The sequence below is a fragment of the Pelecanus crispus genome, chromosome 4 (genome assembly GCF_030463565.1).
Source record: "Pelecanus crispus isolate bPelCri1 chromosome 4, bPelCri1.pri, whole genome shotgun sequence".
Classification (NCBI taxonomy): Eukaryota; Metazoa; Chordata; class Aves; order Pelecaniformes; family Pelecanidae; genus Pelecanus; species Pelecanus crispus.
Genome location: NC_134646.1, coordinates 30,307,622 through 30,327,055, shown reverse-complemented (window position 1 = coordinate 30,327,055; position 19,434 = coordinate 30,307,622). Strand labels below are relative to the sequence as shown.

The window sequence follows — 19,434 nt, the reverse complement described above, 5'->3', positions numbered from 1 at the left end:
GGTATGTGCTGAGGGTGCTAGCGCTGTGTCCCAAACACTGCTTCCTCGTGACACCTACCTTCACACAGCAGCCTTTCTGAAGGGAGGTGAGGTGAGGCACCTTTCGCTTTGTACTATCCCTCTCAGCACTGCATTTTCAAGGCTGTTCTTTTGAAGTCTATTAGTTTTCTACATCAGAGGTAAAAAATGCCCTGCCAAATCTGAGAGGCCTCCACTCTCCACAGTCAATCCAGCCAGTCGCCTCTTGGAAGAATGAGCACTAACTGGCTATATTTTTAGCAAATACTTGATTTTCTTTGCTTCAGCTATCCAAATGCAGATGTGAGAAAGACCTGATCATGGCATTTTCTCTGCCAGATGAGTATTAGCTTAGGACAAAGCAAGGGAGATCCTGGCGGACGCATGAATCTTGATTTGAGAAGAGGTCTGCTGCTATTGTCGAGTTCCCCACAAGGAGCTGAGGAAGAAAGGCACGACTCATTGCCACCTTGGCCTTGCCCTGTCAGCAAACCCCACCCGAGAGGAGCTCTCTCCTCTGTCCTACAGTGGCCAGCACCAGAACACAGCCAGTCACAGTGGCCGAAGAGCTGGCTTTCCCTTCCTTGACACCACGTTGTACAAAGGCTGAGGTACACAGGTGAAGCAGCAGCCATCCCACTCCCATACAATCCTTTCCCAGTCCTTATAGCCTCCCCACAACCCTCATCCCATTTTCAAGCTCAGTCTTTTTTTCTACGAGCACCAGCAACACCTGTATTACCACAGTCCTGAGGGACCCAACTGTCTCTTTCAGCACATAAGCACCACTTGCTGTTTCTTGCTACGACCAAAGCTGACAGTCCCTTGAAGGCACGAAGGAGTGTATGGGCTGTGAGGAAGAACAGCACTAGGAAGAGGCAAGTTTTGGAACCAGAATGAGGAAGGAGAGGGAATCACCAGCCTGTGGCAGGACTTGTTCACTTGTGTGTCAGCAGTCTCTAGTTCAGAAGTTGCATTCTTTGAGCTGTTGAACTTGTCCTCTCACAGCCCAGTTTCAACCATCAAGAAGTTATTCATGTTAGTCTCCATTTTCATCTGTTTATATTCCACCTCATGACTCCACTCTATGCCTGAACAATTCTGATCCTCTCCCTGGCCTCACACCCACACGTTTCAAGTAACTGTTGACTGCTGACTTCTCAGTGAGTCACTGCCTGGCCAGCCTATTCACTTTATGTTCAACTATTTAATCTCTTAAGGCACTGTCAACACATAAAAATATTTTATAAAACTCCAGCAGGGCTGCTTTTAAAATAGCAGCCATAACTGATACTGGTTTTGGTTTCCTCCAGAAAGATTACAGACATGCTGTGTTACTCAACAGAAGTCTAAGAGCTGAAGGACCATATTCCTGTAGTTGTCTGTCTTACGAAGGTTCACAGGCCTCTGCTGCTTCTCCAACTTCAGCACCTTCCTCATCTTCCTTGCTATTTGTCTGGGCCTTCTGCAAAAGTCTGGGCCCTGCCAAGCCAATAACCAGGGCTCCAATTGGAGCAGTGATCAAGATAGCCAAGAAAGCTACTGTCAGTACATCCATTCCATACTTTTCCAGTTGCTCATCCTGATGACTTCTCGCTGTGTCCAGAGCAAGGGAACCTATTGCAGCCTGCGGGAAAAAATACATTGCTGAGATGGATCAAGTAACCTTTAGCACTGGAAGAGGAAAAAAGGGGACTAATCATCGGTCAAGATTGAACTTAAATTTGACATTTTTAGTACATTCAACCCATTTGTTTCTAGGCAGTACACAGAAAAGTAAATGTTATATTACACCTATTGGAACAAATTTCACTTGGCTATACTTTGAATTTCCTAAGCTCATGAGTTTATCTGGGTGGTTCCTTCCTGTGAAGAACATTGCTTAGCTGCCATTTTATTCATATTTTTGGAGAATGTGTGATTAATGAAATGGGCCAGTATATTGCAGCTGTTAAAATGCCACATCTTGAGAATACGTCCTGAAAGCAGTCAACTAGTAGCAGCTTCTGAAAATTTAGTTCACAAATCTTGCAATAATCCTTGCCTGTTCTGATTATTAACTTTTGTTTGCAAGTAATCATGCTATTGATGTGAAGTCTAAATGACTTAACGACCACTGAAATAAAGGAGCAGGAATGCAGCCAGCCTGAGGCTTCTCTAGCAATATGGCTGTCAGACTACCCCTTAAAAAAACCAGACCACAAACTAAACACCCATTCTGAGCCTCTGGTGTGCCTGTCTGTATGTAAAGGCACAATAATGTGCCATAGCTGAGAAATAGTTAAACTTCCTACAATATACATACAATTCTCTGTCATTATTAAGAGTACAACCCAGGATGCAAGCAATACACCTTCACATAGAAAGCTCTCCATGCACTTTTCAGGCAGACTTAGGGCAGTTTAGAGTATGAACTGTCCATATACTACACTCTGCTGTCACTGAGCCTGATCCTCTCCCTGCTTACTGCTGTGCTAGTTACGAGGAGCTTTGCTAAGGACAATAGCTTTAGCCTGGAATGAAAGTGATGTTGGGCTGTTTACCTGGACAGTGGCTTTGGGAATCCATGCCAATGAGACAAATACTTTCTCCTTGAAATTAAACCCAGCAAAACACACCATCAGGAACGTTGCTATGATTCGCACAACTAGGGCAATGCCTAATGTAGCAACACAGAGCCCTGCAACAAAGACAAACACTTCTTAGTACTTTTGTGCATAGGTGCCTGAGGGGAATAAGCCTCCTAAAACTGTAGCTTTACAGTGGGGTTGGTTTTTTTGTGGTTTTGTGGGGGTTTTTTTGGGGTCAGCTATTGTCTGCTTTGCTTTAGATTTATTTATAGAGATTCTTTGGAAGCTAGTAATGAAAACTGGATAATTAGTGAATGATCTTACCAACAGTTTCAGGCCTAAGAGATGTAACAGATACTTCTGCTCCAATTAAACCAAAAAGAAAAGGTTGAAAGATATTCCATGCAACTGCAACAATTTTTTCTACTTCCCTCTGCAATAAAAACAAAAATAATTTGTAAATTCACAAAAATATGGCCAAGTTGACACATTTAATTAATCAAAGGACAAACTGATAATGTTTCATAAAGATTGTCTAGAATTGCTCCTCCTTCTTTGACCTAATACTAAAAGATTCAGAATCAGTTGCGCACCTTTCGAAGGTCAGAGTGCGTCTAGCTCTGCTAGTAAATAATCTTCTTGCTATCTCAAGATGAGAAATAAAAATCCCTGATGTTTGAACAGTAACAGAGCAGTGTGCAGACAAGAGCAGGAAAATAAAGCATAGTTGATTTTCAATATTTAGGAAGACGTAATTTGAACAGTTTTGCCCTGAAGTTTCTGAGCCTTTGGGAACTGCATGCTTAAACGTGTTCTTCCATTTGTATCTGAGCAGAGCCAGATCCTCAAAAGTTTCAGTCATGACCTAACTCCACTTGCGCTGCACTCAATCAGAGGCCTGTCTCCATGTGAGCAGGAGCAAAGTTAGACTGAGCAAAAAGTGTTGAACTTTCCAGTGCAATGTGCTGTATAAGGGCAAAGCCATCTTTTCTCCTTGTGTTTACACCTAACAATTTTCCTAAAGCAACTGTTGCCAGGATAAACAGGAATCTTCCACTTATGTGAAGAGGTACACGTAGCATATCTAATAACACTTCTTTTATAATTGAGTTCTACAGTAGCAAATGAACCTTCAGGCTGGTGTGTGTGGAAAATACAAGTGCAGTGCTCTGTCACTTGATAATCAATCCAGGGCCTAGACATGTCCTGTCCTTGGTGTTCTTTCTGTGACCGATCCTGCAACATCTCTTGCTCTTCAGTCAATGGAATGGTAGATGACTGCAATACAAAAACTTCTGTAATCTTAAAGAGAACGATGTGAAAATATACAGACCTCTAAACATTTTTCTTTATTTGCCTCATTTCTCCCTGTTACCTCACCCTTTTCTTTTTGGCAAAAAAAAAAAAAAATCCACTTTACAGGTGTTAGCATTATTTCAGTCTGTTTACTGCCCATTATAACTGTTCCAGCAATAGGTAAAATGTTCCTTGTTCTCTGTGGACAGTATTTGCCAAGTGACTTCCACCAGGGACAGTAGGAGGCAGTGGCCTTTGAGAAGCTCAGCAGGAAAACCTTGGTATTGAGTAAACAGTATGCAGACATCTCTGACTGTATCTGATTAAAGAGAGCTAAGGCATTTGACATCAACATCCTTAAGGCCAAGAAGCTTCATTCACTGATCAAAAGAATTTAAACTAAGCATTTATAGACTGCATAAGGTCCTTCCTTCCGAAATGGTTTCAAAGCTTTTCAATAGAGAGCTGTATCAGTTGTAATGTCCTTAAGTAGTTAAGTCCCAAGATAAGTTTTTCTTCTTTTAAAATTGGACAACATTGTAATACTTTAAATAGAAACCGTGGTTTGTTTTTCATTGTTTTAACAAACCTTGAGATCTTACTGAAGTCAGGGTCTAGATGGGGATAATAATGTGGACTCTGCTATATCTGATCCCCTTTCCTGTCTCTTCCTCTCCCCTTCTCCAACTGCAAGTTGCAAGGCTACAGCTGTGGAGAGAAAGATGCCCTCAAAACATTAAGTGTAGATGGTATCAACCAAAAGAGGCAGTGAGACATGCCAAGGTACAGAAATGCAGCAGGGCAGCAACAGTAAGAGGAAGCAGGCTTAGCAGTTAAGAAACAGTGACTAAAAAGCAGTCTTTTGTACGCTTTTTGTGTGGCCTTAGATCACCATTTTTTGTGGGTACCCTGCTCTCTAATTTATCCAGAATACACTGGCTGGGATTTGGGAAAGATGAGAGAGGATGGTTAGTTACTGGTTTCCATTCCCCCCCACAAAACCACAGGCAACAAAACCTCAGAGTATTCAGGCCATGTGCACACTGTATTTTGGACACCTGTTTGTAAATCTTACCGTAAAGTGACTGTGTAAGGTTACAGACACTCACAGAGCTGGGACATAAAGCTTTGGATTCCTAGTCAAGTGCCTGGACAACTAATCTCCTTTACATGGCTTAAGATGTCTAAGAAAAGCTTGAGAGCATTTCTCTGTCAGTATGTTAGGCTCTGTATTGATATATATTCACATACATGGTAACTTCCTGTCATGCTCATTGTTAAAGACTTCCAAAATAAACATAGAATGTTTTTTTTTAATCCATACACCCCCCTAAAGCTTCATAAATGCACCATTACCACTCCTGACAGAAATTCAAACTCCTGTCAAGCTGTACATTCAAAGGAGTTTTGGTATGGTATGCTTCTTTATGTAAACATTCACCTTTTCATCAGACCATCCCACACCTGCAACAAAAGCTAAGACTAGCGTGCAGAGCCCTCCTGATCCAGGAAAGCCAAAGTAGATGCTGCCAAAAACAGCAAACATGGACAGCCCAAGTACAAAATATGACCTCTTCCATGCCAGAGATGCCTGCAGCCAAGGAGAGAGACAAACAAAAAAGTAAATTGCTTTTAGAAATGGAGGAAAAAGGTTACTTCTTTTAATTTTGAAAATAGCAATTTGAAAATAACAATTACCATTAACCATTGTGAAACAATCAAAGCTTTCAAGTGAGACTTGAACTATTCAGTTGAGTTGAGGGGTTTTCTTGGATATTAATTCCTAAGAAATTAAAATTTTAGAAATTTAGTATTTTCTTTCCTCTGTCCATCCAAAACCTTGTCAAAAGGCTTTTTGTATCACAAGGAATATGATGATCTATTCTAACAGCCCTGCTTCATCTCTGTGATAACAGGATTTTCTACCTGTACAGTCAAGTACTGGAACAGTTTATCCAAGGAGAGTTGAAATCCTTGCCACTAGATGTTTTTAAGGACAAGTCATACAAATGTTCAACAGGGACAGTCTAGTTTTATTTGATCTCACAGCAGACAGTTACATCTCTGCCATTGTTCCCCATTTCTATTTATCTCTCTGGCTCCTGTACCACACTTCTTATGTTACTTAGTAAGAGGAAAATTTCATCCCACTGAGGGCAATAGATGCTTTGCAAATTGACTTCAGTAGTCCAGAACATACCTATTTTCTTCCACAATTTTCTGTTCACTTAATTGTCCGTTGATTGTAACTTATCTACCACTTGATATAAGTTTAATTTTTATTGAAAGTAACACATTCTAGCTAGCATTAATGATATGCCCAATCACTTAAAGCCCATGATCTGTCCGCTTTACTTGCTTTTAATCTTAGACCTACTGGAAACATCTTATAGAAGTAAATGTGTTGCACATCAATCTAATTGATGATTATTTTACTGCCTGAAATAGGTATCAGACCCTTTCTCCTTTACATGTGGACATTTCCACCACATTCAATGAGAGCAGGATGGTGAGCTGGGTTCCAAATTCTGCATCAGGAAAGACTATGAGATCACACATTGTTATTGTTGCAGTAAACAAGTAATCACTTATAAAACACATCCTCACTTGATAGGCTTTGCAACCTGGAAGCTGTTAGTGCTGTATACAGCTTTCCCCAAAAGCAGCTTCACATAAAGCTTGGAAGTTTATAACTTAAGAATAACATCCATTAGCAAAGAATCTCTATTTTACAAAAAGATTTTTTTACTGGTTTTTTACCTGATCACGGCTTGGGAAATATCGAACAAACATTCCCAGAATCCCCCCAGCTGCTACGCCAACAGCAACCTCCAGCACTCCACGGAGCACGTTGTAGAGAGTTGAACCTATTTGGCAAAAGAAAAGCAGGTTCAGTAAGCCATAGACACTTCACACACAAACCACACTGTCAGCCTGTAAGGGCAGTTCCAGGACAGTGTCTGCTTTAAATTACTTGGGGGTAAAGTGGTTCAGGAGGAACCTATGACCCTGAAACAACTGGATAGGGCAAGCTCATGTCAAGAAAGTGTGCCAGAGAAGCCAGAGAAAGAGCCACTGCGAGAACATTGCCAAACCCATGGAAATTTGAAAGCACTTATGTTGGGCATGCAGGGGCCAGACTTGGCAGCTGAGGGAGCAGACAGGGAAAAATGTTCTCTGAAAGCTGATGTGACCCACAACTGAGAGCAGACAATGTTACACCAAGACTTTTGATCGTGGGTAATTTCCCTCTCAATATTCAAGTCCATACATGAACTTTATAAGGAGATGTCATTAAGTTACAAACCAGTCAGTCGTAACAGAGCATACATTCCTCAAAATATCACTGTTTGTTCTGGATTTCACCACGTACAGATTAACCAGCATACCGGAAGAGAAAGCCATCCCAAGGCAAGTGTTGAAGCCTGTAATAGCCAGAATGTCATCAATGCTGCCAGCTGCCATTAACAAGGTTGGGACACCTTTCTCCACCCCATATCCCCCAGCTTGTAAAATCAGCATTGAGGGAACCACCACAGCAGGGGAGACTGCACCTAGAACAAAACTGAAAACACACAGGTTCAGCCTCTCTTAAAAAGAAAGCACTGAACTAAAAAACTTCAGAATGTTCTGACCCCAATTATTTTAAAGTATAAATAAACAGACGTTTACATAAGGTATTTTCCTTGCCTTTCCCTGCTAAGTACAAGCAGGGATATTTCTATGCAGATTTGCAATCAGCTTTTACTTCCTGCCCAACTCAGTATTAAAAGTAAAGGGCTCCACAGACTAAGACTTGAGTCTACACTGCAGGCCAGTTATGCTCCCTGATACATGCCTTGATTGTCCACTTTAAGAACCTGCTCTAGACATGCTTATGACTCAGTAGCCCAGTTCTTTCTCATAAAAAGTGTGTGGCAGAGGAGGAGAAGTTCATCCATCTTGCTCCAGCATATGGGTCCAGACCAAGTCCCCCAGTTTAGGTAGAACTAGGTGGAAAAGGTTTCCTCTTCAAGGATATTACTCCAGCATATAACAAGCCATATCCTTATTCTTGACTTGTGACAGGAAGACTGTCCTCTGTGCACCTCTCTACAAGGAAATTATGAACTCCAGCATGAAGATTCTCCAAATTATGGTATCATTTTCTGCCTCTAAGAGACCCCTGTGTTGTGGTTAAAGACTCAGGGATTGCACCATCCGTGTTTCTTCTTCGAGTGCCCAGATCACAAACACAGAAGAGCAATGATGCAAGTACTCCTCCACAGCCTGGAAATGTGACCTTTAAATTAGCCACAGAGATAGACACGAATGGTAAGCAAACAACCACAGGGACTAAGCACAGCTTTCTAACTGGCATTAATCTGAGGTCTCTGCTTGGTGCAGAGAAATAACTGCATTTGAATCATTTAACTGTAGCATGCAAACAGGCACCTTTGTCATACGGGAGAAGAGTGAGTACGATACCCTAATATAAATCCCCATTGCCATGGCAAATGCATGAACAAGTAGGCAAGAACAGCAGCTGTGCATGTTTCCGAGATGCATGGTCCAAAAGAAAGCCGTAAACAGACTGCTTTGAGTTTCTTAAGAGCCTGCAATATAAAAACACATTCGGCCGTTAGTATCAGTACCCTTGGCTTTATAGAGAAGAAATACATTTATGATCTGATATGGTTTATTAAAAGAATCCCCTCTGAGCCGCAGTACAGGAGATGACAGCTTTACATAGCCTAAGCCAGAGAGAGACTCAAGCACAACTGGATTTGGATATAAAATTCCAAGTGTCACAGTGAAACCCACTGCATCTGCCTTCGACAAGGTTCCTGCATGTCACAGGAAGGAGTGGCAGAGAATTCTGTTTGGCTTCTTGTGCAGAGCAAACTAAATGTGAGAGGCTGGACTAGCTGGGATCCACTTGAAAAGTGCACCCTCAACACAGCTGATTTACCCACAGCTACTTGAGGTCATTTGCTCCACCCACAAAAGATTTTGCTATAATCCCACAAATTGCATGAGCACCCCCAAAACATTATCCCCAAATCCATGAACAAATCATGAAAAGTTGTAGAACTACATAAACTTGGCGCAAGGCACCAAGCATCTCTTTCAGCTGTCTCTCACTTGATAGCCAGACCAGGTTAAGTTCCATTCGGCTCAGCAACTTCTATTAAAAAATTTCTCTAAACCAGAGTATTTTCTTGTAACAGCTGCCTTTAATAGTTAGTCACAAACATGACTCTGCTAGGATAGGTCCCTAATTTTGACATTAAAAAAAAAAAAAAAATCAGTGAGTTGTACTTTTTACCAGCGCAGTTTATCCCAGCATAATTAGGGCTGAGAATCAGCAGAGCAACCTACATCTTCATCTTCACAGCTTCAATTACATGAGGAACAATTGTGACTGCATCAAAGCATTGCTACATACAGAGTCCAAATGACAGTTTCAATCATGGGAGAAAAATGAGTAAAAAATGAAGTTCCTTTGGCAAAAAAAGCTGTCACGGAATAGAAGGAAAAGCAATCTCACAGAACTGGGCATCCAAGCCATGTGTAACAACACACAGTCCATGTTCATACAAGCTTCAAATGTCTTGGAAAAATGGATGAGAGTAATCTAGGAAACCAGGCATTTTTCAAGAATGACAAAACCCTATTTTTCTAAATATCTGAAGCATTGACAACTCCCCAGTTTTCATCTTGGTTAAGAAAAATCAGTTTAGCTATACTTGACCTAAGTTTTATATAAACTTTAAGCAGCCCCTTAAACTTGAATAGATAGGGGCCAATACGGTACAGTTTTATTTCAGCCAGCTGATTTTGGTCAAGCAAAACCTTGCCTTCATTAATTTATGGAGCATCACGTTTCATAGTGTGCGGAGGAAGACTATTTTTTTGTTCGCAGGAGTGTTATGGGCTTTATTGTGATGTGAAGCATTGTTTCTGTAGTGCAACAGACTCATCTTTGCAATGAATATATTTGCATTAAAATGGCAATGATTCAAAAAAACGAAAAGAGAAAAAGCAAAAAAGACAAGTTTGGATTTTTTGGTTAGTTGGGGTTTTTTTGATTGGTGTCAACACAAGTAACATTCTCCTTCAGGGACTGGGGATCCCTTCCATTACTTGTTTCGTTTGTCAGTGTGAACTGACAGGGAGTTTCTCAGGGAGCGTAAACTCTTCCTGACAGACCACAATGGAGCACATATCCTCAAGATGTTCTGCTCACAAAATTCAGGAAATTTCTTTAAGGCAAGGGGGATAATAGTTATAAAATCAGTTTTCTTCAGTTATTTTTTGGCTTGCTTGCCTACTCTACAAATCCAACTGCCAGTAGTAACATATGACTATGCAATAGAAACTATACTTTCTGTAATGCTTTAATTTGCAGATCCTCTGAGACTGAACAGTTCAATATTTTTAACAGAACAATTATTCAGTTCTTTTTGACGGCTGTTGTATACTTTGCCTCACACAAATGGGTGGTGCCATACCTTTGGATCCAGGCCGAGTCCTGCTCGAGTCAAGATAATTGAAAGAGCGATATTCCTCAGTGCTGCAGACCAGCGTAGGTTTATCTGGACGATGTCACTAACGAAGGGGGTATTTCGGATTAGGAAACCAGCAAGTAGCATCCCTTAAATGAAAGCAAAGAAGCTCCTGTCAGATGATTTGCTTTCATTGCACTAAAAGCATGCATAGAATTCTTCAAAACAGACACCATGTTATGTGTTTACGAGAGACAAAGAAACAATCCATGTTCTGAATTATTAGCCATGTTTTGGACTGAGGCAAAAGAGAGAGACATGTTTAAAGCAATGAAAGTGGCCTAAGAACACACCAGGTCACCAATGAATAAATCTGCAGGATGCTGACACATAGCTTTAATGCAAGTCAACAGAATTCAGCTTTGTTCACCAGGTGCAGGTCATACTTACCATAAGCAAAGACACCTCTGCATCCTTAAAGATATTTTTCTTCTTAGCTCGTTTTAACATGAAAAGAGGAAGATTCTCTAATATTGCATATGTATCTCAGAAGTTGGAAATTGTTAAAAATCCTCTTAGGTGTAAGAAATGCAGGTATCACAGGAACCATAATGCTGAGTTCATTGGGAAATATAATCTAAAACAGCTAATCATGGACTAACTTAGACATTTTAAAATGCTCTAGCAATATGACTCTTATCCTTATGCTCTTATCCTCTATTTGAGCTGCTTGCAAGATCCAACCTTTTGCAAATATTAGCAAAACCGTCTAATCAGACTTCCTGCAAAGCTATCGGAACTGTAGTTCTGGAAGGATACAGAAAAGTACAGGAAAGGGTGACTTTAAATATAGATCTGCAGAGATTCGTTGTCCCAAAGATTCAAAGATACATTTTTGTAGCATAATTTTATATTAGCCATGTTAAGAAACAGGAAACCAAAAAAGACAAAAAGTAAACAAACACTGTGCTTAGGTTGGTTCCAGCTTGGTGTGAACCTTGGCTGTGGACTTGATTTTTCCTGGAACATGCTAAACTTTCAGTCATTGTTCTTCCCACCACTTCCCAGCAAAAAAACAGTGGCATAATTAATCTGCGGTACCTCATGACAGTTATATCAAGCTAGCATAATGATCACATGCTCTTTGCAATATTTACTTGAGGTCCAAGTCACTAGATCTAACCGGATCTAGAAATCTACTTAAAGCAAAAAACTCCACCTCAAAGGATGTGCTGATATATCACTGTTCTGCTCCGTGTTGCCTACTGCAGAAACCTTTCTGCAATGTATGCCTAAAATGTACTATGTGACTGTTTCAGTAGCAATTTCACTCCTTTTTTCCTCAGACAGAGGCTCACTGTAAGGTGCTTAAGTCCTCAGCCAGCTACAATACATTCAACTGCACCTAGCACAAGTGGATTAAAGGCACGTAAGAGTATAAGATTTGTATGTTTAGTGTAAAAAAGAGTATTCAAAGACATTGTCTATCTCTTCTTCTGACTCATAGATTTCTCCAATTTTCCTCAAAGACTGGGGATCTGAACAATGAACTCTGTCCTAAGCAACTCTACAGACATGTGCTGTCATGCTTAAGTTTCTGTTGTTCAGTATTACCTGTCTGACAAGTAGTTTCATGCTCAAGTCATAACTTTTAGATATAGATGTAATTAAAAAAAGCAGAATCCAAATGGTCAGAGACTTTTTTTTTGTAAGGAGGGTATTTACTTCGAAAGGGCAGACTCCCTGTGTGTTGCATTCTGTGTTCATATTATCGCAGGCATGCATGCTATATGCAAAACTTCCCTCCCTCTCATTTGAATTCTTTCTCACTCATGAAACTAAGCAGTGCAAGAATGCACATGCTGCCTGGATGGAGCTGTACATGAAGCTATCTAGCCCTTCAGTAAGCAGTGGTACTGTGTGAGGCAAAACACCAGCTATGCAGTTTACAAAACCACATCCGTGCACTACAGGCAGAAATCTGTAGCCCACTCTGCCATGAAGTTTTACTGTCTGTCAACGGCTTTACTCATTTATGCACTAAGCGTAGTAAGGGGGCAGTATACAGCTGGTGAGAAGAACCTGGAGCTTCATTTTCAGCTTCATTGACTTCACAATATTGTACTGATCTAACCAAAACTTCCTCTAGGAAAGAAGTCTGAAAAGGTTCTGATGATGTAAAAATTAACATAATTTTCATCTCCCATTTCTATTTTGCATTTTTATGTGAAATAAAATAAGATGTTGAAATGAAAAACAATGTTATGATTGATTCAAAATAACTCTTCAGAAGAATTACTCTTGTGGTGAATTTATTTTCTCAGGTTTCAGTTATCTTGAGATAAAGCAAGGAGAAGAAAGAAGTTGCTTTGGATTACCAGTAGTAGGGAATTCCTGTAGTGTTTTCTTTGGAAAACATTTTCATTGTGCAAGATACATGTGAAACAGCTCAGCAGTAATTTCCTTACAAATTAATTATTCTGCTGTAACAGGAGGTCCAGATTAAGACTCCTGTTTAATGATATTAAAACCAAATTTTAAGTAACTCTGGCAGAGGGGACTGAAGGACAATAACCTTTGAATCTGTAGGTATACGGTACTCTGGCCCCTGAATAATTAAGAGGAGAACCTCAGTAACATACAGGCTATTTCACTTGAGCCAGTTTGGGGAATTTGCACCTTCTTGGAGACGACCAGATAAAAGTCACTTGGAAAAGCTACAGATTTTGAGTGTGACACACTCTCTTTGTTCCCAGTCCAAACATATCTAGCATACAGATATTACTTGACAGTTTAAACAACACAAACATGCAGGAAGAAAAGAAGGAAGAGGATATCTTACCCAGAAGAGCAGGGAGAGGGGGTAGTGTTCGTATTTTAATGAATCCAAAAATTTTACCTCCAATGACAGCAAAAAAATAAAGAAACAGAATTCCAAACAGGTTTCCACCTGGGAGACACTCAGTCCCAGTGATGGACCAAACCACAGCCCAAACCAGGACCACGATTGCAACTGGAACAAAACAAGAAAGAGTCATATTTAATCATCTCTCAGGGACAACCTTGTTTGCTATTAGATCACATTTGTGTTTCTGCTAAGGAAAAAGGTACATGACTTTCAGAAATAAAATCACTGACCTTAAAAATTAGTTTAATCATAACAATGTGTTCAATCTTTGACGCTCCCTAAACTGATATTCTGATTTTATAGATGCTAAGATACTTTAAAAAATGGTAACAGGAACATCATTAGGGACCAAAAAGTACTGAGTGAGCCTTGGGCCACTGTGGAAAGCACTTAACAGGCCCCAAACTTAAAGCAAAGACTTCCACTACCTTATCTTGCATTTGCTTATCTTCCTTCAGCTACTTCAGAACTGCAGTAAGAACCTGCTGCTATACAGCCTGGCATATCTTTGAGCTAATAACTGCAGCTCCAGTCTAATTTTTAAAAGAATTTAAGTATAATTTTTTGGCTGGATGTGCTTGTGCAATACATTGCTATCCCAGGGTGGGGGGCAAAAAAAAAAAAAATCTGAAGAAGGTCATGTCTCTGGACAGCCTGAAGTAGTACAGATACTTCCCTTGATACAGCAATCAAAGAGGGATAATGCAGAGGAAAAAAAAATCCTGAAAAATATTATGAAAACATTAAGTGAAAATATTATAAAATATGTGAAAATACTGTGCCTTTCCAGGCTCCCAAATCTATCCCTACAGTTATACAACAAAACCAGGCATACATAGATATAAAAGCAGAAGAGGGAAGGAGAGGAAAAAATATGGTAATAAATCTCCCTTCTCATAATCATAAGAAAACATACTGCATTTTTAGATTGGATTTTTCTGAACCTTATTTGAGGGTGGTGGGTGGCAAAGGGGAGACCAGTAGATTTCCAAACATAAAAGCCTAAGAATCCCAAGTGAGAGCGAACGGAGCCTGTGGAAGCAGTCAAAGCCACAGGAAGTGTCTTTTGTCAGGAAACGTCTGAAATAACTGGTTAGCCAGGCATTCTCTTCTGTGAGCTTTCAGTGCAGGGCAAATCTTAAACAGAACGGGTCAGTTTGCCTGGTAGTCAGGATTCTTGGCTTTGCAAGCCTGGGATATTAAGAAACAAAAGACTGTATCACTGCAAAGTCTCATATTTGTTGCCTTAATTCAACAAAAAGCCATCCAGTGTGCCAAAAATGCCACTGTGTTTATAATAACCAAATGAAACTATCGAGACGAGAATTAGGAGGTCTTTCTTCTGGTGAAAACAATTTGCAATGCAAAAACATACCTACCATGTTAAACACAGAAGTGAGAATGCAGGAAAAAAAATACACATTCAAATCTTTTTTTCTCGTCTTTTTTTTTTTCCTGCTAAAACATTGAAACAAAAGCGTGATGTGTAAAACAGCTATTTCCTTTCATTATTTTCAAAGACAGTGGACAGATATCATGACACCCAGGGGAATGAGAACTTCATTTGCCATTTCTCAGTTTAATTAAACTCTGTCTTTATAACATACCATTTGTCACTGTTTGAGCCAGTAAACCCTGAGGAGGACAAGTAAATATTTGCCTCCATGTTCTTGTAGGTATTGAAGACCCTGCTGTAGGTTCCGGGGGTTGTTGAGCACAATGATTCAAGAGAGCAGTTTCTTCTGTTTGTATATTCCCATCAGTACCTTTGGCATCTGCTGTTGGTCCTTCCTGAACGAAAACAGTGAGACTCTCTCAGAAGCGGCACTGTATGCATTTGAAGTAGCGTACAAGACTTGAAACCAGCTGTGATGCACTAGACCCACGCTGTCTACAGATGACTACGTTAACTACACAGTCGCTGTAGGAATGGTCCAGCTTTGTAGTATATCTGGGATTTTTGGTTATGTGTTTGTTTTTGCATGGCACAAAGAACTGCATATGACAGACTGTAGGACATTTGCCTTTTTATCTGCAACTGACAGGACTCCTGTCCCAATACAAATAGCACCTGTTCAGCAACAATATCATATCAGCATTTTTGATGAAGAAACAATATTAACAGGCCAGGTTCAGCTTGTCTTGTACATAAGCTAAAATTTTGTCAATATTTTCTACAGTTTGATAGGGTTCTGCTTCCAGACTGGATTCCACAATACAGTTAATGATTAGCATCATTCCAGTGAGACAGTGTCTTTAATGTAACTCCTAAAGAACTTCTGTTGCAAAGTCTTGAGCCAAAATAACAAAACTTACTTGTGATTAGACAAAGATGAAAGAAACAACAGGTGGCCAGTGCAAGCATTACTCACGTGATCCATTGCTGGAAGGCTCAAGCTGGTAAGTCAAGGCAGAGATGGAGAAATACTACCCTGGGAGTTATTTCCTTGAAGAATGGTTCCTTGAAGCTGTTCTCTTATACTGATTCATCTACTTATCCATATTCATAGCCAAAGCACTTTTTGACCATTTTTGGATATGTGTCTCACTTCATTTCAGGGTCCTTATTTTTGACAAGTTAATCATCTACCTTCCTTTATGATTATTCACCTTCATGTCAGCTCTTTATCATAGCATGGACATGGAATTCTTGCCTATACTGTGGTTTGGCCCTCCTCCAGTAACAGTTCCACATTTCCCATTATTTTTCTGTCTCATCTCTCTCTCTCTAGATATATATATATCTCCTTTACTCAGAGTCACAGTTGGAACACAAATCTTGTGAGCTTTCAGCATAGAGTTACTTGGTTATCTACCCTGTGATTCTGTGATCACCGGCTACCCATGTATATAAAGAAATGCCATACGGTACTTACGTTTACAGTCAATATTATATGTTTCCACTAAAGTGTCTTTATATTAAGAATTTTATTCCTACTTGCTTTTACTGCAAGTCTTTTTTAAAGCCATGGAAGTCAACATCGGAAATATGCACATGGAATTTTAAAACTGTGAGGTTTTTTATTTTTGTTAAATAATAAAAAAAGAAGAGATGCATGAACAACTTTCAGCATGTGGACAGGCAGGCACAATTTGGAAGCACAGGAGCAATCTTAAGTCCATCTAATTCTCCTCCATAGCTGATTGTAAAACTTAATGCTGATGCATTTTCCACTTCAAGCTGAAATTGCAAGCACTGATTTCCAGCAATACAACATACCACTGACTTTTAAAAACTGAACATTTGTTAATTGTAAGAAATTCCCACTGAGGAGATTACTCTTTATATTCCCTTCAGATGTCGGGATTTTAACAGATGTAGGAAGAAAAAGGAAAGGAAAACAAGGGTTCCTCTGACTAAAACTGTACTTTGAGATACTAATTAATTACCTCACTTTTCTCGTGCATGGGAATCATGCCATTACTCTCACATACTGATGGCTCAGAATCTTCATTGGCATTTACAATATCCTCCTTTACCATTGTTGCAAACCTAAGGAAAGCAAAAAAAGTTGAAAAGTTAGAGAGAAGCAAATAATATGATTTTCCAGATGCAAGACTTCTCAGTGATGTTGTTTCCTTCCCCATAGATCAGGTGAAAATCTCTCACAGTCCAATTGGGAAGTAAATGGGTTTTGCACGCCTGTGTATACTGTACAAAAGACAGACGCTAACAGGAGAACAGTATTAAGCTTACCAAGTCAAGTGCTAAAAAACGTAAAATGTAAAAATCCAGGTTTTAGAATCATGGTGATCTGTGCTAACCTGTTATTTCTTCCTTAAAAGTATGGCTGTAATATATACATATATATATTTGTACCTCTTATCAGCACAAGATAAAGATCATTTGCTGTCAACACCACTTACCAGGACCATTAGTTCTGAAAGTGTCACAGGGCCTGTGTGCATGGCAGTACAAGCGACCATCTCATAAAGCTGAAAGCAACAACTGTAGTTTCTAAAGCATACACATGAAGGGACACTTTTTCCCTAACTTAAACCTGACCAGATCCAGCTTGGTTTTCAGGGGAATTTTCAAGAACATGGTTCTGTTAGATGTCACTATTCACAAACAGTGACTGAATATCTAAGAAACAGAAGACACCTGCTTGAATAAAGATCAGGATTATGCACAACTTGCACTCTATATTCAGGTGAGGCTGACAAAAGATGGCTCTTTTTTTACTGCTTATATGCCACGGAGATACTTCTTAGAGTGGGAAATAAGGTCCAAGGTGCTTGTGGGTAATTGTCATTGTATTTACTCAGTCTAACCGGACCACTTCTTATCCCGTAGATGCTCACAAGAGATATGGTAGTATACCGTTCTGTATGTCAGAATTTCTTTTGTGTAAGTATTTACTGTAGTTTCACAAGCCTGAGCCAGCAAGAGTCACATGCATGTATCTGAAGACATGGCTTGCTAGTGTTCTTCTCTGTTACAGCAAAGGTGTGCATATATTCTCCACCAATTACATTTCAGTGCTAACGACATTTTCTTGAAGTCTTTTACATTGCTCTGACCATACAAAACACCACGCAAGGTGAGCCAGAACTTCTGAGCCAAGAAATTCCTTCCTTGCTGAATTGCTGGAAGAAAGTCAGAGAGCAGATTCTCACAATTATCAAGCGTTCAGTTTATAGTCATATGTTTGATATTAGGGAACAATTGATGCCATGAACAAAGACAGGGGCTACTGTAACACCTGGGTGTTTTTGTTTGATCCGTTCTGATATGAAACTGGCTTGTGACATGGCCAAGGCATAGAGGAAGAACACACAGCCATAGGCAAACACTTTCCATGTGTTCTAAGTTAGCAGGTTTGCTTTCGTTCCATTTTTAGATGTAAAGTGCTAATTTACTCAAATTCCAGTATTTTTCTATATCTTTAATTACTACTTGTGGAACCAATTACTTGTGGTCTCAAAGGTTTTTTTAATGAAATAAGTGATACACTTCGTTTTTTTCACAGGTTTGTTCATCCTTTCATTGGGGCTGGGAATCCACAAATGCCAGTCTACTAACTGGAATAGAAAGTATCAGCAACTTACTAGTGCCTCCCTCCTTCCCTTCCCTGACCACTTCCCCAGAGTAGATGTACTTAATTGTGTACTTCTGAAAGAGGTGCATGTCAGTAAGGGACAGAAAGATATTGCTCTCCATCCAGCTTTACATGGGCAACATCCCAGTTCTTGGGATCACATAGTTGTGGACACAAAAGATGTTAATACTTCTGAGAAACCCAAGTTCACCTCACAGCAGCTTCAGCTCCCGAGGGCAGTGTTCACGGTAGCGTATAGGAAAGAAAAGATTGACTAAGCAAGGAGATCGGATGTTCTGCTTGGCAGGAATGGTTTCAAGGTGTGAACGAGGAGTCTGATAGTGGATGTGCTGTCCTTAGCTGTTTTGTGACAGATCCTCATGCTGTCAGGTTCTTGATACTGCTACTTTAAAGCAACGGCCAGTTGGATTAATGAGACCAAAGTGAGTAGTGAGTTTACTCACACCAGAGTGGATTTTTTTTGGGTTCGTGGGTTTTGTTTGTTTTCCTGGGTTTGGGTTGGTTTTTTTTGGTGGGTTTGTTTTGTTTTTTTAAACTTTACCCCCTATACAAACAAAATCAGTGATTGAGAAATCATGGAGCAGAATTCATACCACAGGGTTAAGGCCTGTAGCATGGAAACCAGCCAGTAACAGACTTATTTCAGCACCTCCCTGCAAAATATACTTGCCTTATTTTGAAACAGGAAAGGTTTTTGTTACAGGTTTTTATTAATCCTGTCATTGTACTTGATTTCAATTGGTAGGGAGGAGGAAAGAGAGGGAGAGCTGAACCGAAGAGACGGCGTGACAGGGGCAGCATGTGCCCGTCCGTATTTTTAGCTCTATTGCCCTGGTGACTGACTCTCAACGTTCTGCTTTGCGCGCACGCAGTACGGAAAGGAATACAAAGAAAATACCACCAACCACCGCCAGAGCAACTAACGTGCAGAATTAAAAAAAAAAAAAAGACAACCCAAACCCGCACGGTCATTTACAAAAAGACGTAAGTAAGCCCTGATGCAACCTCCTTCCCCGCCTCCCCCAGCAGCTTCCTGCCGGCGAGGGCAGCGAGCAGCCCCCGCCTTACCCCCCCTGCCGCCTCCAGCCGCA

At 40.2% G+C, this 19,434-nt stretch overlaps 1 protein-coding gene across 1 annotated transcript; it reads right to left on the bottom strand.

Moving 5' to 3' along the window:
• Positions 1-1,405: 1,405 nt before the first annotated feature.
• On the bottom strand, positions 1,406-16,815 carry LOC104038688 (sodium/hydrogen exchanger 9B2). Its single transcript, XM_009493136.2, has 11 exons — positions 16,671-16,815; positions 14,888-15,071; positions 13,215-13,385; positions 10,379-10,521; positions 8,352-8,479; positions 7,274-7,449; positions 6,645-6,751; positions 5,326-5,475; positions 2,913-3,021; positions 2,562-2,698; positions 1,406-1,645 (listed from the first exon to the last, which is right to left on the bottom strand). Exons 1-11 carry the CDS (start codon positions 16,761-16,763, stop codon positions 1,406-1,408), a joined length of 1,638 nt encoding a protein of 545 aa, XP_009491411.1. The 5' UTR covers positions 16,764-16,815.
• Positions 16,816-19,434: the final 2,619 nt, after the last annotated feature.

Excerpts from the sequence above, each read along its gene's own strand:
- LOC104038688 (XM_009493136.2), bottom strand. The coding sequence starts at position 16,763 with ATGGTAAAGGAGGATATTGTAAATGCCAATGAAGATTCTGAGCCATCA. Across the intron at positions 8,480-10,378 it reads GACTCGGCCTGGATCCAAAG|GCTCTTAAGAAACTCAAAGC; the intron begins GTATGGCACCAC and ends TTTATATTGCAG. Across the intron at positions 2,699-2,912 it reads TCTTAGGCCTGAAACTGTTG|GGCTCTGTGTTGCTACATTA; the intron begins GTAAGATCATTC and ends TCTTTGTTGCAG.